The 18,599-nt window shown below is 46.2% G+C and overlaps 2 protein-coding genes across 3 annotated transcripts in view; both read right to left on the bottom strand.

Annotated features, from left to right (window-relative positions):
* E2F2 (E2F transcription factor 2) overlaps positions 1 to 5,961 on the bottom strand; it is a 39,454-nt gene extending 33,493 nt beyond the window's left edge. Inside the window, exon 1 of the mRNA XM_079986184.1 lies at positions 4,665 to 5,961. Coding sequence (XP_079842310.1) covers positions 4,665 to 4,949 — 285 coding nt within the window. The 5' untranslated portion in view covers positions 4,950 to 5,961. The remainder of the gene's footprint in view (positions 1 to 4,664) is intronic.
* A 2,059-nt stretch (positions 5,962 to 8,020) lies between these two features.
* Positions 8,021 to 18,599, bottom strand: part of CATSPER4 (cation channel sperm associated 4) — a 43,537-nt gene continuing 32,958 nt past the window's right edge. For both annotated transcript variants that reach the window (XM_079986112.1, XM_079986113.1), the window contains 3 exons: positions 15,020 to 15,097; positions 10,894 to 10,938; positions 8,021 to 8,926 (listed from right to left, as the gene is read on the bottom strand). In XM_079986112.1, the coding sequence (XP_079842238.1) occupies positions 8,900 to 8,926; positions 10,894 to 10,938; positions 15,020 to 15,097 (150 nt within the window). In that variant the 3' untranslated portion in view covers positions 8,021 to 8,899. The remainder of the gene's footprint in view (positions 8,927 to 10,893; positions 10,939 to 15,019; positions 15,098 to 18,599) is intronic.

Genomic DNA, 18,599 nt, shown 5'->3' with positions numbered 1-18,599 from the left:
ATGAACCATGGTTTAGCGCGAACATGCTGGCTCCCAAGGAGGCAATTTCACCCACTTTGCTCATTCCCAGATCCTTGCAGCTCAGCATGGCAGCTAAACCAAGGTTTGGCTCATTGTGTCCTCTGAATGGGGGATTAACCACAATCTACAGCCAAGGTTTGTTCCTGGTTACAGGTCATGTCTAAGGAGGAGGGAGCTTAACCACAACTCCATGTTGAGACGACATGCTGAGCCAAACATTGGCTTAAGTGCCGCATGTTGAGCTAAAAGTACTGGAGAGGAGCAAGGCAGCTGTGATCACCACTTCGCAAGTTAGCAGGGTCCCAGCAAGCTATAGTTTGGCTTAGCAAGATGTGCATACCCAGCCACTAACTGATAGAAGCTCTCCAGAGTTTCAGATGGGACTCTTTCCCAGCCTTCCTTGGACATGCCTGGAACTGAACCCAGGACCTTCTGTAAGCAAGTCATGTGCTCTACCAATGAGCTATGGCCCTCCTGTCCTCCCCATAGCACTATAGGGAAGGAGTGCAATTTGCAAATTCCCTGGGAGCAGACATAGCCCCAAGCAGAAACATCAACATCACCTCCACCCCAGAGGCAGAGAACTACCAGACAAGCCCAGTTGAGTTTTCTGGTCTTTCCAGATACAGCAGCACAAGGGATGTCAGAGCAGGGACAAGAGCCACAGCTCTGTGGTAGGAATGAGAGAAGGCATAGCTCAGTGTTAGAGCAATGCCTTGGATGCAGAAGGCCACAGGTTCACTCCGAGGCATTTTCAGTTCTAATGAACAGGCAGGAGGTGATGGGGAAAACTTGGTTAAATCCATGGAAGAACCCCTGAGAAGTTTCTGTTGGACAATACTGACGGGTCAGCGATCTGACTCAATATGAAGCAACTTCCTATGTTCCAGGGATAAGCATCACAGCACTGCAATGAGGATAGCTGCTATGTCTGACAAAATGCCCTTTTCCATGCGATGCTTAGAGGTACCGAAGCCCTTAAGGTTCCTCTGCCTTGCCGCTCACCTCGGTTGCAACTCAATTTCCCTTTGGGCCAGAGGCTACAGCTTTGTGGTAGAACTCATGCTCTGCAGTGCACACAAAATATCTCCAGTTCAGTCCTAGAGACCCTGGAGAGCCACTGCCACTCGGTGTGCATTATTGAGTAGAGGCCAGCACAGCAACACTCTCCCATTTGTGCTCTCAAACAACAGGTGTTCAGGGGCATATGATTTATAGCATCAGAATCTTACCAGACAACTAAGTCCAACCTGGGACCAAGAGGTTCCTAGAAAGACAGGTTTTCAATAGCTGGCTGCAAACTCACCATGGGACTGGATGATCAAGTGCCACACATGCTGCTAAGGTAAATCTACTTTTGGACTTCCCACAGGCCACTGCAAGAACAGGATGCTGGAACAGATGGGCCTTTGGTCTGAACCAGCAAGGTCCTTCTTATATTCTCAGAACACACACAAATTATTGGGGGTGTTACAAGATAATGTGCTTTAGAGCAGCAGCCTGAGATTCAGAGGGCACTGGAATGCACTCCTAAAACACACTTACTAGGGAATATGTCTCCTCAGACACAGCAGGATGCACTTCTGAGTAAACATGTGTAAGGTTGTAGATTGGCAGGTACAGAAAGGTGTGTGGAAGCGCCACCAATGGAGACGTCCAGTTTGCTTCTAGTATATGACCCAGCCAAGTACCACTAATGGTACAGGAATAGTTTTGGTGCTCCCTTCCGCCCCCAAGTCCCTAGCAGGAACGCAGGGGGTTATAGTTCTACCTGAAAACACAGGTAATACAATTACTAACAACAGCACTGGTTAAATCAGAACGACGAGCATTTCTACACCTTTGCCTTATCAACCATCATGTAGGGTATCACTCCACGCTATGCCCCACCCTGTGGCTCATCCATCCCACATAATGTACAGGCCCAGACAGCGCTGTCATGCAGGGATTAATAACAATACTTAATCAAGGCATGAGAACTTCACATACACCATCTGGTTGTAAATCCTTACAGTGGCCCTTTAAAGCAGGTGTGAGGAACCTATGGCCCTCCAGTTGTTACTGAACTACAATTCCCATCATCCCCACCAAGCATAGCCAGGGATGATGGGAGCTGTAGTTCAGCAATATCTGGAGGGGCACAGTGCCTCCACTGCTGCTTTTAAGCAAGCCGCTACTATTATCTTCCATATTCCAAATGGGAATAATACTGGCTAGAACTTGGGCTCATCCAATGAAGCTCGCCGGTGGGAAGTACTTCTTTGAAGTTATGCAACGCAATTTGCTATCACAAGATGTGTGACCGATTCCCATTTAGAAAAGAAAGCCAGACAATTTCATGAAGGATGAGGCCATCAGTGGATACTAGTCCCAATGGCTCTATGTTGCTTCAAGAATTGGAAGAACGTTGCTTCTGAATACCAGTTGGAGAACAACAGTGGCACTCATGCCCTCGTGCCTTGCATGTAGGCTTCTCATAGGCTGACTGCTGTGAAGAACAAAATGTTGGACTGAATGGGCCTTTGGTTTGAGCCGGCAGAGCTAGTCTTATTCTTTTCATTGTGTGTTGTGGGAAATGGCTAGTGATGAACTGAAGGAGTTAAGGAACACCATGACCCATGAAGCCATCTCTTAGTCCAACCTGGTGTCCTCCAGGCTTTTTCTATTGCAATTTCCATCAGCTCCACAGCCAACGGTCAGAGCTGATGGCACTTGTAGTCCAAAACATCTGGAGGGCACCAGGCTGGCCAAAGCTGCTTTAACCCAACACAGCAAAGCTCATATGTTCACCTACTGAACTCATGGCAGAGACAAGACTGTAACTGGGGCCCATGAACCCAAGTCAACGCCACAACACTACATCAGCTCTCACAGCAACCACTTTCAGGATGATTGCAATTAGATCTACCATGCAAAGGCCAAGAGGTTGATCTGGGTGGGTGTTCTCTTTCTAAGATGAATGCTTTGCTCACCTGGATTAACCCACCTGCTCTTACAGCAGCGGTTGCCAATGCAGTGCTCATGGGTGCAATGTCCCCCTTGAGTTTTTTCCATGGCGCCCATGAACTCTCTGAGGCCCTCATCCCACTGCCCTCTCAGTCATCGGGCAGAGGCTGCTTACCTTTTTCTCTCTTGACCAGAAAGTAGAGCTGAAGCAGGAAGCTGGAAGTGCAACACTTTCCCCCACTTCCTCTTTCTGCTCTACAAGCTTCTCAAGGTTCAGATTAATTCTGCTAGACCCAACTCCCAGATCCCTTGGAAAAGCAAAGACAAGGGAAACAGCCCAGCTTAAGCACCCGTAGGTCCTCAGGATCCATCTGGCAATGCTGGGTGCTTCCGCCCAGCCCTGTCTTGGGACCAGAGTGCTTCCGGTTTCAATTCACACCCACACAAAAGCAGCGCACACCAGAAGTGCGGAAAAACTTGGCCAGAGGGCACAACCCCCAGCTCACAAAAACGCACTGAAACAACAACTATTTTTTTCTGAAAGAACATCCTCATCGTTCACTGCGCCAAGCGCAAGACTCCTGCACGGTTGAACATCCCCTATTTAAATGGTGACAATGATTGCGCACTGCCTCCAATGCCAGAGGTAGCACACCTCTTAATACCAGCTGCTGAGAATCGGAAGGGAAGAAAGTAGAGATGTGGCGCTCAGTTCCTGCTTGCGTGCTTCCCAAAGACACCTGGTTGACCACTGTGAAAAGAAGATGCTGGACTAGGTGGGCCTTTGGGCTATTCCTTAATTCCTTATAACTGTTTTTCCCCTTTGGGGAGCAGCTTGGTGGAGAGCATCTGCCTTGTATGGAGAAGGTCCCACGTTCCTGGCATATCTAGGTAGGGCTGGGAAATGCCCCTGCCAATCAGTCCTAAGCTAGATGGGCCAATGGTCCAGCTTACTATGATTCCTTTGCCAGAGGAGGCATCAAACCTAGGCATGGTTCTTTAGATTCATGCACAGGAGGCTATCGAATCAGCTCTGTCAAAATCAGAACTCTTCCAGAGAGTGAGTGGCGGAAGAGACAAGGCTTTGATCAAAGGGGGGAAAGATTAAGGCTGCTGGAACTGATTCACTGAGGCCTGGCTCAACTCGGCTGAAATAGTGATGAAATGTATCAAACTGCCATGTCAAGGCAGGAGAGGAATTTTGCAACATGAAATTCTTCTCCTTAGCATCTTGTTTTTAAAGATGCTTCCCCTTTCTTTTTAGTGTCACAGATGGCATTTTGCATGACGTAGCAGCGTTAGGATTTCTGCAATAACAAAAAGGAGAAGTGTTGTAGGGCAAAGTACAGGGAAGTTAAGAAATGGCATGAGCCACAATGTACTGTATTGAGATTCACGAATCTTTGGGCATAAGCTCAAAGGACACCTCCATCTGCACACCCCCATACAGCACAACCCCACAAAGCCCACCCAGCCATCGAGGTTTTCATAAGGTAGCCTTGGCTTTGGAGCTACTGGCAGAAGTACACCTTGTTCCTTGGGTTTGCACAGCCAGGTGCAACCCAGTGCCAACCACCAGCCCCTCAACCCTACCCACATTGTTGCATCCATATAAAGGTGCAACAGTGGTGTCAGAAGCCAACGCGCTGGTAAAGAAACAGAAAGGAAAAGTAAGAGAAAAAGGAAAGCGGTATTACCGGCAGTTTTCCAGTGGAAGCGGATCGCATGGTTTTGATCTCGGGTCCATGGGGGGTGGCATAAAGGCAGCTGCCCCTAGGCAATGGGGCAACCACAGCAGTCTGAGGGTACACCTGAGTGAAATAGGTAGCTGGGAGAGCTCGCATCTGGGGGCTGCTGAGGTTGGAGACCACCAGTTCTGCAGAGGTGATCACAGGCATGACTTTCTTTTGCTGCTGGGGGGGTCCAAGAGCAGAGGGGGCCCGTCCAGGGGCAGGAGGCCCAACTTTGGGGATTCTCAACATGGCTGAGCCTTCTCCACAAGGCCACAAAGGAACAAGCAGAGCTTCAAAAACAAGTGATGGTGGCAATAACTGTTCTTATTTTGAGAGATCCTGAGAGGTAACTTGGAAAATGTACTCTTAGCCATTTAAAAAACTGCCATTGGCTTGCTCCCCAGGGGTCAAGCCCCAATGCAACATAAAAAAAGTATCACAAATTCATCCTTCCAAGAAAAAAAAACCTGGAAGAAACAGCTTGCAATATTGGCTTTTGGTATTGGAGGAATAGCTCATGCAGACCCCAATTTCTCTCTTTTCATCAAAGTCTGTTTCCAGAGCCTTTCTTTGCTAGGGGAGCTAGCCATAGGGCGGCCAAGCAGGCTTCCCCCCCACACACTTCCTCCTCCTCCAAACCGATGAATGACCCCAGCTCTCCGCTTCAAAAATAAATAAATAAATGATGCACGCTTAGCGCGGAGAATAAAAAAAAAGACACACCAACTTTGCACTAGCCCTCTTTCCAAAAACATAAAATAAAGGATTTCTGGAGAGACTTTGCAAGGTTACAGATCAGCTTTGCACATCCCCTCCCCCAGCAAAGAAAGCAGCTTTTGTGGCTGGGCGAAAAAATCGCAGCCGGAGAATCGGGGGAACAAAAGCTCGGGTGCTTTTTCTTTCTGCTCTTTCTTTCTTTCTGCAAAACACCAGCCGGAAGATTTCTCTCCCCGGCTGCCCCCCGCTCCGGCTCCCCGTGCCTAGATCCCAGGGCCGGCGGAGGGGCTCGGCAGAAGCATCCTGGCCGGGCTCAAGCAGCCAGTCCGGGCCCTGGATCCTTTCGCGGCCCCGGCGCCTTTCATGGAGCTGCCTCCGACTTGCAATGCTGGCCCCCTCGGCTCCTTGGGGCTCCCGGCTGGGCCGCTGCCAGGTTCCGGGCCGCTGCCAGGGCCGCCTGGGGCAAGGATGGATCTGGATTGGGGCAAGAGCGCACCCGATGGCTGCCCAGCCCTTTCTCTTTCCGTTCCTCCTTCTCTCGCTTTTTTTTTTTTAAGCGCCAAACTACGTGCCGCGAAATTCGGATCTCCCGCGGAAAACCCCGCGCTCCCATTGGCCCGCGCCGCGCCAGCCCGTCCCCGCCCACCGGATTTGATACATTTTGCCAGGCGAGGGGCGAGACCGGAGGTTCTGCTCTTAAAGGGGAAGCGCGTGGCGGCCCGCGCTCCCCGCCAGGCTCCAGCCAGCCGCCGGCTCCGGCTCCCCCCGCCCTTCACGGCGCGTGGGCGTGGCTATGCAAATATTGACCCTGGGATGGTCTCCCTTTGCACGCCTTGCTTGCTCTCGCTTAAAGCGGCCGGCGGAGGCTTCGGCAGTGGCGATCCCCGGTGCCGGGCTCCCTGGGAGGCAGGCGCATCTTACCTGTTGCGAATTAGGGAGGCAGGCTTTCCGTCTACCCGCTTCCCCCGCGAGCCCCTCGAAACCCGCAAGGTGACCGGGGAAGAGAGGCGCGCTGGACCGCCCGGTGGTCTATGAACAAAGAAGAGGCCAATGGCGAGGGTGTGCACGCTCATAAACGGGCTTGGAAAGCAGGGTTATCGATGTTCCTCCCATAGCTCATTTGCTATGCGTGCAAAAGGTCGCAGGATCAATCCCTGCCATCTCCAGGGTACCCCTGCCTGAAATACCGGACAGCTGCTGCCAGCCCGTGTATAGACTACTAAGCCAGGGCCCAGTGGTCTGTCTCATTATCAGGCAGCTGCCTATGTTGCCCCCTTCACATCCCACTTCTGATGTGAGCCCCTGCCCCTCTTGAAGCTCATCTATAGGGACTCATCTTCCATTTGTCAATATGGGGAAGTGGGGTTTGACTTTGTGGTTGATCTATCCTGATACATTTACGCCACAATGCGTCTCATTTTGAGGAAAGTTGAGTGGGTGGACTCCCAAAGCCCGGTGGGGAACGTGCAGCCCTCCAGATGTTGGTGGACTCCAACTCCCATCAGTGCCAGCCAGCGTGGCCATCAGTCAAGGTCCAGGGATGATGGGAGTTGGAGTCCATCAACATCTGGCAGGCCCCAGGTTATCCATCTCTGCAGCTGCACTCCTGAATGCCAAGTGGTGGTGGTGGCTGGCTGGTTGGAAGACCACCATAGCTGGATGCAGAGCCCCTCATGGGCAGAGCAAACAAAGTCCAGTTTGGTCCCCATCCTCCTCCCTGCTAAGATATACCAGGACAACACTCTTCCGTTGTCTCTCGAGCAGATGCCAACCAAACACCGGAGACTGAGGATGCTGACAGGCACTGCCACCCCCTGGACTGCTTGTAAGCAAGTCTCAAATGGCATCACTGCCCTCTGCTGGTTGCAACAATCATGTTCCCTATTCTTTGTGCTGCTCTGAATAAGGACTTTCCACAAGGGACACTGAGGGCCATACTAGACAGGAGGTGAATATCTCTTTTTGCATGTAATGTGCAAGGTCTCCCCCCCCCCTTTCAAAATGCAAATAGCAGCTGTTGGAAAGGGGAGGTGCTGAGCAATATCGGAATCACAGCAGGCAGAGAAAGGGAACTTAACTCCCCCCCCCCCCACTCCTCCTGCCAAAAAGCCCTCCCTCAAAGCTGCTCTTTGCACTGTGGACTTCAAAGGTGCCGTTTTCCTCTTTTCATGTCTATGCATGTCTTTAAGACTGTACCTCTTTAATTGCTCTGCAGACCAGCAGGCAAGAAATTAACCTTTGCTCTCATTCTAGTTTCTGCTTATTTTTGCTACTGTAATGTTGCCTGGCTGAAGTTCTGCTAGTTCCCTTTTACAGTAAGTAGGGGGAAAATGTTCTGCCATGAATGCTCAATAAATAGGTTTTCTGGAGGATCCAGAAGAGCCAAAGTTTGGGAAACTCTGTTTTAATTAGTAGTAGCAGTAGTAGTAGTAGTAGAAATCGTATTCGGAGTATTTGTATACCACTCTGCATAACATGTTATCCTGTGATAGTTTACTGTACAATTAAAAAACTTATTATAATACCTCCATTCGAAATATACAGGCCAGGATCCAGTCACACACACTGGTGTATAAGCAGCAATTTTTCATAAACATAAGGGCTCTAACACTCAATTCAGTATTTTATTGTTCTATTGCGACTCTGAAGCCAGCACAATTCTGAAAGTTGATTAACATACTGCATCTATTCCCACCCCCATCTATTTTGTGACGTTCACAAAGTTCTTTGGGGCAAAGTTCATTTTAAAGGGCAACTGAACTAGGCGGCATCCCCAAATCCAGAGAATGCAAAGCAGCAAGTGAGCTTTCCTTATTCCTCTGCGTGTGACGCGATCCTAGGTGGCATTGGAAAATGCAGGGCCGAGAGCATAACAAACATCTTGAGGCTTTGGAAGAGAAGAGCTTGGAATCAAAAGGTCTTACTGAAAAGACCCGCTAGCATCTCTGTATGTAGCAGAAAAGATGACCCAGAACCTGGCTAAGGAACGTGTCCTGGGTTCTTTCTTGATGGGCCAGAGCCAAGCTGTGTATGTTGTTCTTGGACTTGTCCACAATTCAAGCAACCCAATGCTATGCCATGATCTGGGCTGCTGCCAGGGGCGTGTCCTCCAAATTGGCACTACCTGGGCATAATTCCTGCTCAATGCCAACATGGAAAGGGCCGGAAATTTGAAGCAAAGTGTGAACACACTGAGGATCATATATATATACAAAGAGAAGTTCCTTTGTGGCCCACGTCCAAGGAATGATGCTCTAGCAGTAGGGATATCACTGGAGGTTGGTACGTATGCTGATAGCTCCTTCTCTGGGTGATGAGTGCTGAAGCTGTTCTTCCCTTCCCCTTTTGACACTTCTTCAGATGCAGCCTCCACTCAGAAGCCTCTCCCTCCACTTGACTCCTGCTTTTTGCATTCTCTGCTTGGATGCTGTTTTCCCATGATATGCAAGTCTCTGTAGTCCTGATTGTGCATTTGTCTCTCCTCACTCTTCTGGTTTTTCAGGGGGTTTCTGGTATTAAAATGAAATGTGTGGTTAGTTTGGAAACTTTTAATAACCTGGGGTGCGTGCCCAGGCTCATAGATCTCTAAAAAAGGCCTCAAAAAGGATACCGTAAAGGATGCAGAAAAGGGCAACCAAAATGATCAAGAGTCTTCAGAAAGTCCCCTGAAGGAAAAAGCAAGAAAGTAAGAAGAGCCTGCTGGATCAGGCCATTGGCCCATTTATTCCAGCCTCCTCATTTCCTAGCAGCTGCCCAGGTGCCCATGGGAAACCCACAAACACAAGGCCACTGTCTCCAGCAACTGGTATTCAGAAACATAGCCAACATGGCTTGTAGCCATTGACAGCCTTCATGAATTTGCCTATCCCTCTTTTGAAGCCACCCAGGCGGGTTGCCATCACTGCCTCTTGCAGGAGCATGTTCCATAATTGAACGATGCACTGCATGAAAGTGCTGAATCTTCCTACATTCAGCCTCCCTGGGTGTCAGTGAGTTCTAGCATCATGAGAGAGGGAGAACAACTTTTCTCTATCTACCTTCTCTATGCCGTGCCTAATTATTAAAAAAATTCTATCATGTCGCCTCTTTTAAGGTGTAGTGTTTTGCTTTGTTGTGCTTTTGTTATGCTCTGTTAGAAAGCCAACCAGAGTGGCTGGGGAAACCCAGTCAGATGTGGGTAGGGTACAAAAAGTATATTATTATTATTGGCCTTTTCTCTAAAGCAAAAGTCCCAAACATGGCAACCTTTCTCCATAGGGGAGTTGATCCTTTGGGCTTCCTTTTTCTGAAGCTTTTCCATCTCTGTAACTCTACAATATCCTTTTTGAGGTAAGGTGACCGGAACTGTACACAGTATTCCAAATATGTTTGCACCACAGATTTGTACAATGGCATTATGATGCCAGCAGTTCTATTCTCAGTTCCTCTGCTAAAGATCCCCAGTATGGAATTTGCCTTTTTCACAGCAGGGTTACAACTGGGGCCAGCCCTACTGTTAGGCAAAGTGACTGAGGCAACCACTACAGGATGCAGAAGCTGGGGACAGCAGCAGTAGCTGCTTCCCCAGCTATTGGAGATCAGGCCTGAGAGTCGTATCCAGTGAAGTTCCATACAGAATAGACCTACCTACCTATCTATCTATCGGACCAAAGTTAGCCGTGTTCTTTGTGTTAGTAGTGGCTCTGCTCTGAGTAGGACTAACATTGGACACAACCCCAGGTGCGCTACAGGCCTGGCATGCCACCCCCCCAAAACCATCATCTTGCCCCCAGGTGCACCAGAAAGTCTATCCTGTTGTCATTACTCCCAGCTGGGGATGGTGGTGGTGAAGAAACGAAGAAGAAGAAGAAGACAAAATATGACTAAGAATAAAACTGCTGCCATTCACCTACAGAGCTATTTCCAAGGGCGGACTCCAGCATGAGTTGCAAATACAGTTTGATTATATTCATCTGGGCATCAATATAGACCATGGTTTCCACTCCCAGTACTATTTTTATTGTCCTTCCAATGCTAGGATAACTGTATCACCAATTGATCACAGTGCTTATTTTGCAGAAGATTAAGCTTTCAATTGTACTTTCTACATTCTACTGCCGTTTGAATCCACTGTTAACCTTTTTCTTTCTCTTTACCCCACCCTCCCAACATATATATATATATATATATATATATATATATATATATATATATCTGCCAGCAGAGAACATCTGATGAAGTGGACTTCAGTCCATGAAAGCTTATGCCTAATTCATTAATCTTTAAAGTGGCACAGGACTCTGTTTTTGTTTGTTTCATTCTTTCTTTAACAGACAATTCGCACAGCAACCCTGCAGGGAATTTATTTATAAAATAATTTATATACTGCCAATTCATACAATATAACATCATGGTGTGCAGCAATATAAATAACATAAAAATAATTTTGTAAATATAAAAATATACATCTGAAATACATATGTCTATCAAGTCTTACTATGCTTTCCCGACGCCTGCGAGCCCTGTATCCTGGCCTGACAGCCTATGGTGTGAAGAAGTAAAGAAGAAAAGGTTAAATGGGGGGGGCAGAATATGTGAAACCCTTTCTTTTTAGGAGGTGGTGTTCATGGAAATTAACAACAAACAAGAATTGATACCAAACCCATTGTTAGCATTACTGGGGATATAGGATGAGCCAAATGAACACAGTTTGGATAAAGCATTGGTTTTATATTCATTATTAACTCTGTCAGGATGGTTATAGTAAGAAAACAAATATTTTAAAGGGATAAATAAGGATTTGTGTGGCTTTGTCAATTCTGGTCTGTAGCTATTGCTGAAAAATCAACTGAAATTAAGGGATACTAAAAGACAAACAGCAAGAGATTCATTTTCAATTGCACTGTAAAAATTATCATAATACAATCTGCCCACTTTTGCAAGGGCTATGTTCTCAGGTATATGTGAAACTGTGTATAGTCAAAACTCCACTGGGTTCAACAGCAGGTGGGATTGAAAAAACAAATTTCCTGGATGCCCATCCCTGTCCTGCCCCCCTCCCCCCTCCCCAGGTGCATAAAGCTGAATGTGCACAAGTTGAATGCATATAAGTTGGGAATGCCTGTATATAAATGGTGCTAACAATGTTCAAATGCCTGCTGTGAGGTGCTCTACTATTTGCAATTCTTAGTAACTTTTCAGTTTTAAGTCAGAATATCATAAGAGCTTGACAGCGACTTCCTGATATCTATAACCAAAGCAAATCTTTATTTTCCGAAGGACACCTTGCTACCCTCCAACATTATTTCGTATTATTATTTCTTAAATTTGTATACCACCCTTCATCCGTAGATCCCAGGGCCATTCACAACACAAAAATATCCAATATCAACACTTAGTATCATTCCCAGGAATAGTGAATGCAATAACCCAAATTTGTGTCTTTGTGTGTGTGTGTGTTTTCATGTATGGTAATTGCATCGCTTTTCTCTTTAGCTTTAATTAAGTGTGTTATTGAGCTATATGAATGAATGAAACCATTTCCGTCTCTTCATGCTCAGCTGAAGCTACAGAGGCTTCTTGTGTTCTGTCAAATATAGCAATTGGTATTTGTGTCCTTGTTTTATCCAGGGACATCCCCCCTCCCCCGCACAGCTCTTGTTGGATCCTAGAACCTGCCTTGCCCTAAAAGTATGAGAAACAGCTTCTTCTGGTTGTATTCCTCTGCTGCAGGGACAGGAAAGTGTGGCCTTCCAATTGTTGATGGACTACAGCGCCTATCATCCTTGACCATTGGATGTTTTGGCTGAGGCTGATGGAACGGGAGTCCAAGAGCATTTGGGGGATAATAGAGGAAGGGTTGTGGCTCTGTGGTAGAACATCTGCCTTGCATGCAGAAAGTTCTGGGTTCGATCCTCATCATCTCGAGGTAGACTTGGGACAGTTCCCCATGTGAAACCCTGAAGAGCGACTGCCAGTCAGTGTCAGCTATAATGAGCTAGCTAGATGAACCATTGGCCTGACAGTATAAGGCAGTTACCACTGTTCTTCCTGTTTTCCAATGGAAGGCCACAGGTTTCCAACCCCACTGAACTCAATAGGACTGATTTCTGAGGAGACATGCCTAGGATAGCTTTATCAGGAACCCACTGCCCTGCCTCCAATCTACACCTCCATACTTAAGCCAGGGATGTGGCCATCCAGATGCTGGACTATAACTCCCATCATGCCTCACCACTGCCCATGCTTGCTGGGGCTGATGGGAGTTGGAGTCCAACAACATCTGGAGAAGCACAGGTCCCCCAGTCCTTCTTTAAGCCAGTGAATGCCTCTCCGAAGCAAGGAGGCACCCTTTGGACTTCCCTATACGACTGGGAAAGTGTCCATGGGTCAAAGCATTCATCTTATGGTTACCAGACGTCCCCGTTTCCCGGGGACAGTACCTGGATTTACAAATCAGTCCCCTGACAAAATCCTATCATTCCTATTGAAGTTGAAAAGTGTCCCTAGATTCATTGGGGGGGGGGGAGAGAAATCTGGTAACCTTAGTTTATCTCAGATATTCCTGCTCTCCTCTGCTTTTAATGGGTCCTGATGTCAGATGGATTTAGGCAGCCTTTTCTCATTCTGGCCACAAGACTAGGGATGGAACAGCAGAGCTAGCTGTAGGGCTGCTTAGTTGGGGGTCTAACCACTGCTAATGCAGCATCTTATCTTGCTGTGCTGGACAGCTCCATTGCTATCTGAAACCTATTGATCAGTGGCTCACTGGACAGCTCCCTGACCTTGCCAGTTGAGTAGAAAGCTTAACACTAGTCACAAACAATGTAGAATTGTAGATGTTCCTCCTCCCCACCAGCTGGACCCCAGGCCATGTGGTGGTGGGGCTTTCATTTTAAAAATGGATCTATTATTTACATTTATTGGTCACGTACTAACTTAGTCCTCTTAATCAATCAATCAATCAATCAACCTTTTTATTCGACCGTCAGTCAGAGAAAAGAATACAAATACATTTGTCAAAACACAGTTAAAACATCCAAGAAGATTTTAGAGCCTAGCCAACACTAAAAGGGCTAAACAGATAGCCCCATGTCAATACAATCAATTATGGTCTTGTGACGCTTAAAGGCTAAAAAAAGAAATTTGGCTACCAAGAAAGGTATAGCTCTAGTGACATTATTCAGCAAGTATAAAACCTGGTTTTCTCCGGGTAGGAAGCTAAGTTGACATAGGAGTGGGTCTATAAAGTTTTGTCTAAGCTCTGCATAAGAAGGGCAAGTCAAGAGAATGTGTTCGGTGGACTCAACCACACCGATAGCACAATGACAGGTTCTCTGGGCGTATGGTACTCCCCTGTACCTTCCCCACAATATCGCAGAGTCAAGGTAGTCCTCTTAATCTGAGAGAGGCAGGTTCGAGCCCCTTGTTGAGCAAAAGATTCCTGCATTGCAGAGGTTTGGACTAGATGACCCTCATTATGCCTTTCAACTCTAGAATTCTATGATTCTATGTCCAATTCAGTTTAAAAAATAAAATAGAGCACAAAATTAAATAATACAGTATCAGCATGAAAAACAAACGCCTACAAATGGCAACAATAATCCCATAATTAAAAAACAAAAAACAAAAAACAGAATTCTGAGATGCTGCCAGTATAAAAACTAAAATTATATTTCTGGACATTTTTAACCCTTTGCGTTCTGCTGTGGTCCCATTCTGAATTGGGGACGAGTGGCATGGGTTGATTGATTATAATTATATTTAATTATTGTTACGTTGATATCCCACTTTTCATCCAAGAAGCTATAGGTGGTGTTCGTGGCTCTCTGAATTTTCAGGTTATCCCCACAAGACCCCTGTGAGGCAGCTTAGGCTGAGATACAGCAATGGCCTGGAAGTCACCTGGTGAGCTTCGTGGCTTCTCTAGATATGAAACAGAGACTGAACAGGCAAAAATGGTTCTTTCTGGTCGCTTGGACTTCACAACATTTGTATAGGAAGGCACTTTCTTGGGCAGAGAGGTGCTGGAAGTTCAGCGCTGACAAGGCCTCATCAAGGCATGTCGAGTGATATATTATTTTTGGTCTGAAGCTATTGTCCATATAAATCTTACACTGGCCAAACCTTTGACATTTGGAGGATGACCGTGTTCTTTTTAACTATATTCCTGTTGTGTGAGGATAAACAGCAAGACAGCAAAAGTGAATGTGGTGAGGTCTTGTGGTTGCCAGGAGACTTAAATTTTGAGCCTGGAAGGATAAATGCCCACCATCCATTAGGCAATGGCCTGAGGACCTCACTGCCCTTGCTACATTTGAATATATTTTTGTACACACCAATTTCACGTGGGTTCCTCTCTGGAAATCTGGAAGGCTTATAACAATTTTTATGTCCAATTTTAGCTGGAAGTACTGGTCGCTACTGCATTCTCAATGCGAGCTGACTGTGGGTGTTGTTATTATACTTTTCCCTGTACTTTTTTTAAAAAAAAATTATTCTATCTCCCATCTTTCTCCTTTGCTAAATTTGACAAGAGAGATGTGCATCCACTGTGAAAGGCTGCATAGGGGATTGCTGACCAATGTTGTTTCATCTTACAGTGTTTGGCTTTACATTCTTACCAAGCTATCCTGAGGCTTGCTGCTGCTGTCCTCAGAGCCTTGTGGCGGCTTGCGCCTGCTGTCCTCAGAGCTTGGTGGCTGGGGGACAGAGAAACAAGGAAGAAAATGCAAAACACCAATAAGAATGTGCACAGGCAACAATAAAACTCTTTGCATCACAGGGGGTTGGATGACCTTTGGGATCCCTTCCAACAATGCTTCTTCCTGGCTCCTAATGTGCAGCACTGAGGGTTGGGGTGGAATGGGGCTGAAGCTCCAGAGGCTCCCTGGATTCTGTTAAATACATCTGATTGCATTTGCACCCCTCCCTGCACTTTCTTACCCCCCCACACCCAATAAAATCTAGTTCCTGTGGCCACCAGAGGCCATCAAAGTCGCAGGGCGGTCAAAGATCAGAGGCTTCCAAATGCTCTTTTCATGCAGAGACCATCCCTTGCACTACAACTCACATTGTTGCGGTATTGGCTGGTGCCCTTTGGAACTGACAGGGTGGTAGGTAGGGCCAGAGCCAATGACGGGCAGAGCCAACTGATTCTAGTCCCCGCCCCCCTCCTCCATGCTGATTTCTCCAAGGGTGACACTTAGGCTGAGGAGGAAGCTAACAGGCCGTGCTGCCACCCCACCCTGGGCTGGTTGTAAATAAGAAGGCAGGCAGAAGGGGGCATATTGAAGTTGGAGCAGTGCTCCATTGACCCAAAGGAACCAGCCTCCATTGTGTTCCCGGAGCTAGGGGAAACACATGTTTTGAAAAATCTCTAAAAGCAGCTGTTTCCCACCTAAAACTTGTTTGATCTTACAATAGTCTGAAACTAGGCCAGGCCAGGCTTGCCAGGGCTAATGGGAATTGTAGTTCAGCAACATCTGGAGGGCCAAGGTTCCCCACACCTGTCCCAGGCCAACACCTGAACCACGATGCCACTTCCATCAGCCCCTGCTGGTGTGCCCAGTGGTTAGGGGTGGAATGGGATTTGCAGTCCAATAGCAACTGGTTGCTTCCCCATCTCTCAGTATGCCTTTGAAAACAAAACAAGACATGGGGAGCATTGTGTCTCCATGCAAGTAAAAAACAACCATAGCAGGGAGAAAAAGTGCAGCCAAGCTGCTCCCAATGAAGCAGCTTTCTACTTGCAGGGTGGGTTTTTTTTTCTTGTTTGCTACATTGTGGGATAAGTGGCTGCCCGCCTGTGACTGAAGCGAGACAGTCCATTCTACCCCCTCATCCCAGTGCCTGTGGCATAGAACAGAATTCACACTGACTAAGGGAGCAATCCTACGCACAAGAAGCTGGCAAAAGCCAAGCTGGCGAAACTTAATCCAGTGTAATGTTACACCAGACCCAAACCCAGTTCCCTAAAGCCTGGCAAAGGGAAAACTAAGCCTTGAAAATAGTGGTCTAGGCCAGGTTGCTCGATCATGTGCCTGAGCGGAACAGGCTTAGGATCCAGTCCCCTCACCTCTCTGGTCCTACCCCTGCCACACCCCCAGAATGAAAATGGAGGACAGCAGTCGTTGTAGGAGAATGCCACATGGCAGAGAGGGAACTAAAGGAGGTGCAAGGGCTTCACAACCCACATTAAGATGGGGGTGTGGGTGGGCCCTTAGTGCAGGTGTCAGGAAGCTTTAGCCCCCTAGATGTTGCTGAACTCCAACTCCCACCAGCCCAAGCAAGCATGGACAACAGCTAGAGATACAGAGAGTTCCTCCCCTGAAAAAAGACGAAGAGTCTTTCATGTAAAAAGAACAATTGGACTTAATTTGTTTACAAGAAACACATGTGATAAGGCTGCATAGGAAAATATTGATAAATAAAAGATTGGGACATGAATTCATTTCATCAGACAAAGTTAAAAAAAGAGGAGTAGTACTTTACGCAAAGGAGAGCCTATCACCGAAATTTCTTTTTAAAGATGACCAAGGAAGATTTGTAGCAATTGAAATCCAAACACAAGGAGAGAAATTTTTGATATTAGGCATTTATGCACCAAATGAGCGGAAATCGGATTTTTTTAAGAAGTTACATGAGACTCTGATGGACTTTATGGACTATAATATGATTTTGATGGGGGACATGAATGGAGTGGTGTCTACAAACATGGACAAGGCACAGAGACAGGTAGTCACTAAGGACGGTAGACTACCAAAGACTTTCTTTGACATGACTGACAATATGGATTTAGTTGACGTTTGGAGAGTTAAAAACCCTCTGGGAAGAGAGGGAACCTTCTTCTCTGAGGCAAAAATGACATGGACAAGAATTGATCAAATTTGGGTAACTAGAGGGCTGGCTCCAAAGACTAGAAAGGTGGAAATATGCCCTAAAACCTGCTCCGACCATAATGCTGTAAAGGTGGAATTGAAACTAACACCAATTGGTTCCTTCAGATGGAGGATGAATGACACATTGTTTAGGAATGAAGAAGTGACTAAGAAGGCCCCCCAAAATCTGAGAGACTATTTTGAGATAAATATGAACACTACTGTAGAAAAAAGAGTAATTTGGGACACAAGCAAAGCGGTTATGAGAGGATTTTTGATACAACAGAATACGATTCAAAAGAGAGCTCAAAATGAGAAAAAAGATAAGATCTTGGAGAAAATAAAGGAAGGAGAGAAGAAATTGAGAGCAAAACCAAAGTCGCAGGAGATTCTGAAAGAGATAAAGTTCCATCAAGTACAATATATGAAAATGATGAATCAGGAAATAGAATGGAAAATTAAACAGATGAGACAAAAGACATTTGAATCGGCAAATAAATGTGGAAAACTGCTGGCTTGGCAAATGAAAAAAAGACAGAAACTTAACACTATTACAAATTTGGAAGTAGAAGGAAAAAATATACAGAATCCAGTGGAGATTAGAAAGTGTTTTCGGAGGTATTTTAAACAACTATATACACAGGAAACCCAGAAACAAATAGACATTGATCGTTTCTTGAAAATAAATGGATTACAAGAAATCTCTCAAGAAAGTAAGCTAATGCTGAATTACAAAATAACGGAGCAAGAGATAGAAGGGGCCATCCAGAATATGCAATTGGGCAAATCTCCAGGACCCGACGGTTTGACTTCAAGATACTATAGATCACTGAAAGAATTGATAATACAGCCATTAAAGGAAGTTTGTAATGAAATATTGGAAGGGAAAAGGGCACCAGAGTCATGGAAGGAAGCTTATATTACACTTATACCGAAAACAGAGTCTGAGAAGACACAGCTTAAGAACTACCGCCCCATATCTTTGCTTCATGTGGATTATAAAATTTTTGCAGATATTATGGCCAAAAGATTTAAAAAGGTACTAGTAGAAGAAATTCATAAAGATCAAGCGGGCTTTCTCCCGGGCAGACATTTGTCTGACAACACGAGGAACATAATTAACATTTTAGAAAAGTTACAAGTGAATATCAATACTAAAGCAGCTTTGATATTTGTGGACGTGGAGAAAGCCTTCGACAATATTTCTTGGAGTTTTATGAAGAAAAATTTACAGGGGATGGGGGTTGGTCAAGGGTTTGAAAATGGTATAGGTGCAATTTATTCAGAACAAAAGGCTAAATTAATTGTGAACAATGTAGTGACG

This window comes from Podarcis cretensis, assembly GCF_951804945.1.
Source record: "Podarcis cretensis genome assembly, chromosome: 8".
Taxonomy (NCBI): domain Eukaryota; kingdom Metazoa; phylum Chordata; class Lepidosauria; order Squamata; family Lacertidae; genus Podarcis; species Podarcis cretensis.
This window is presented reverse-complemented; position numbering and strand designations above follow the sequence as displayed.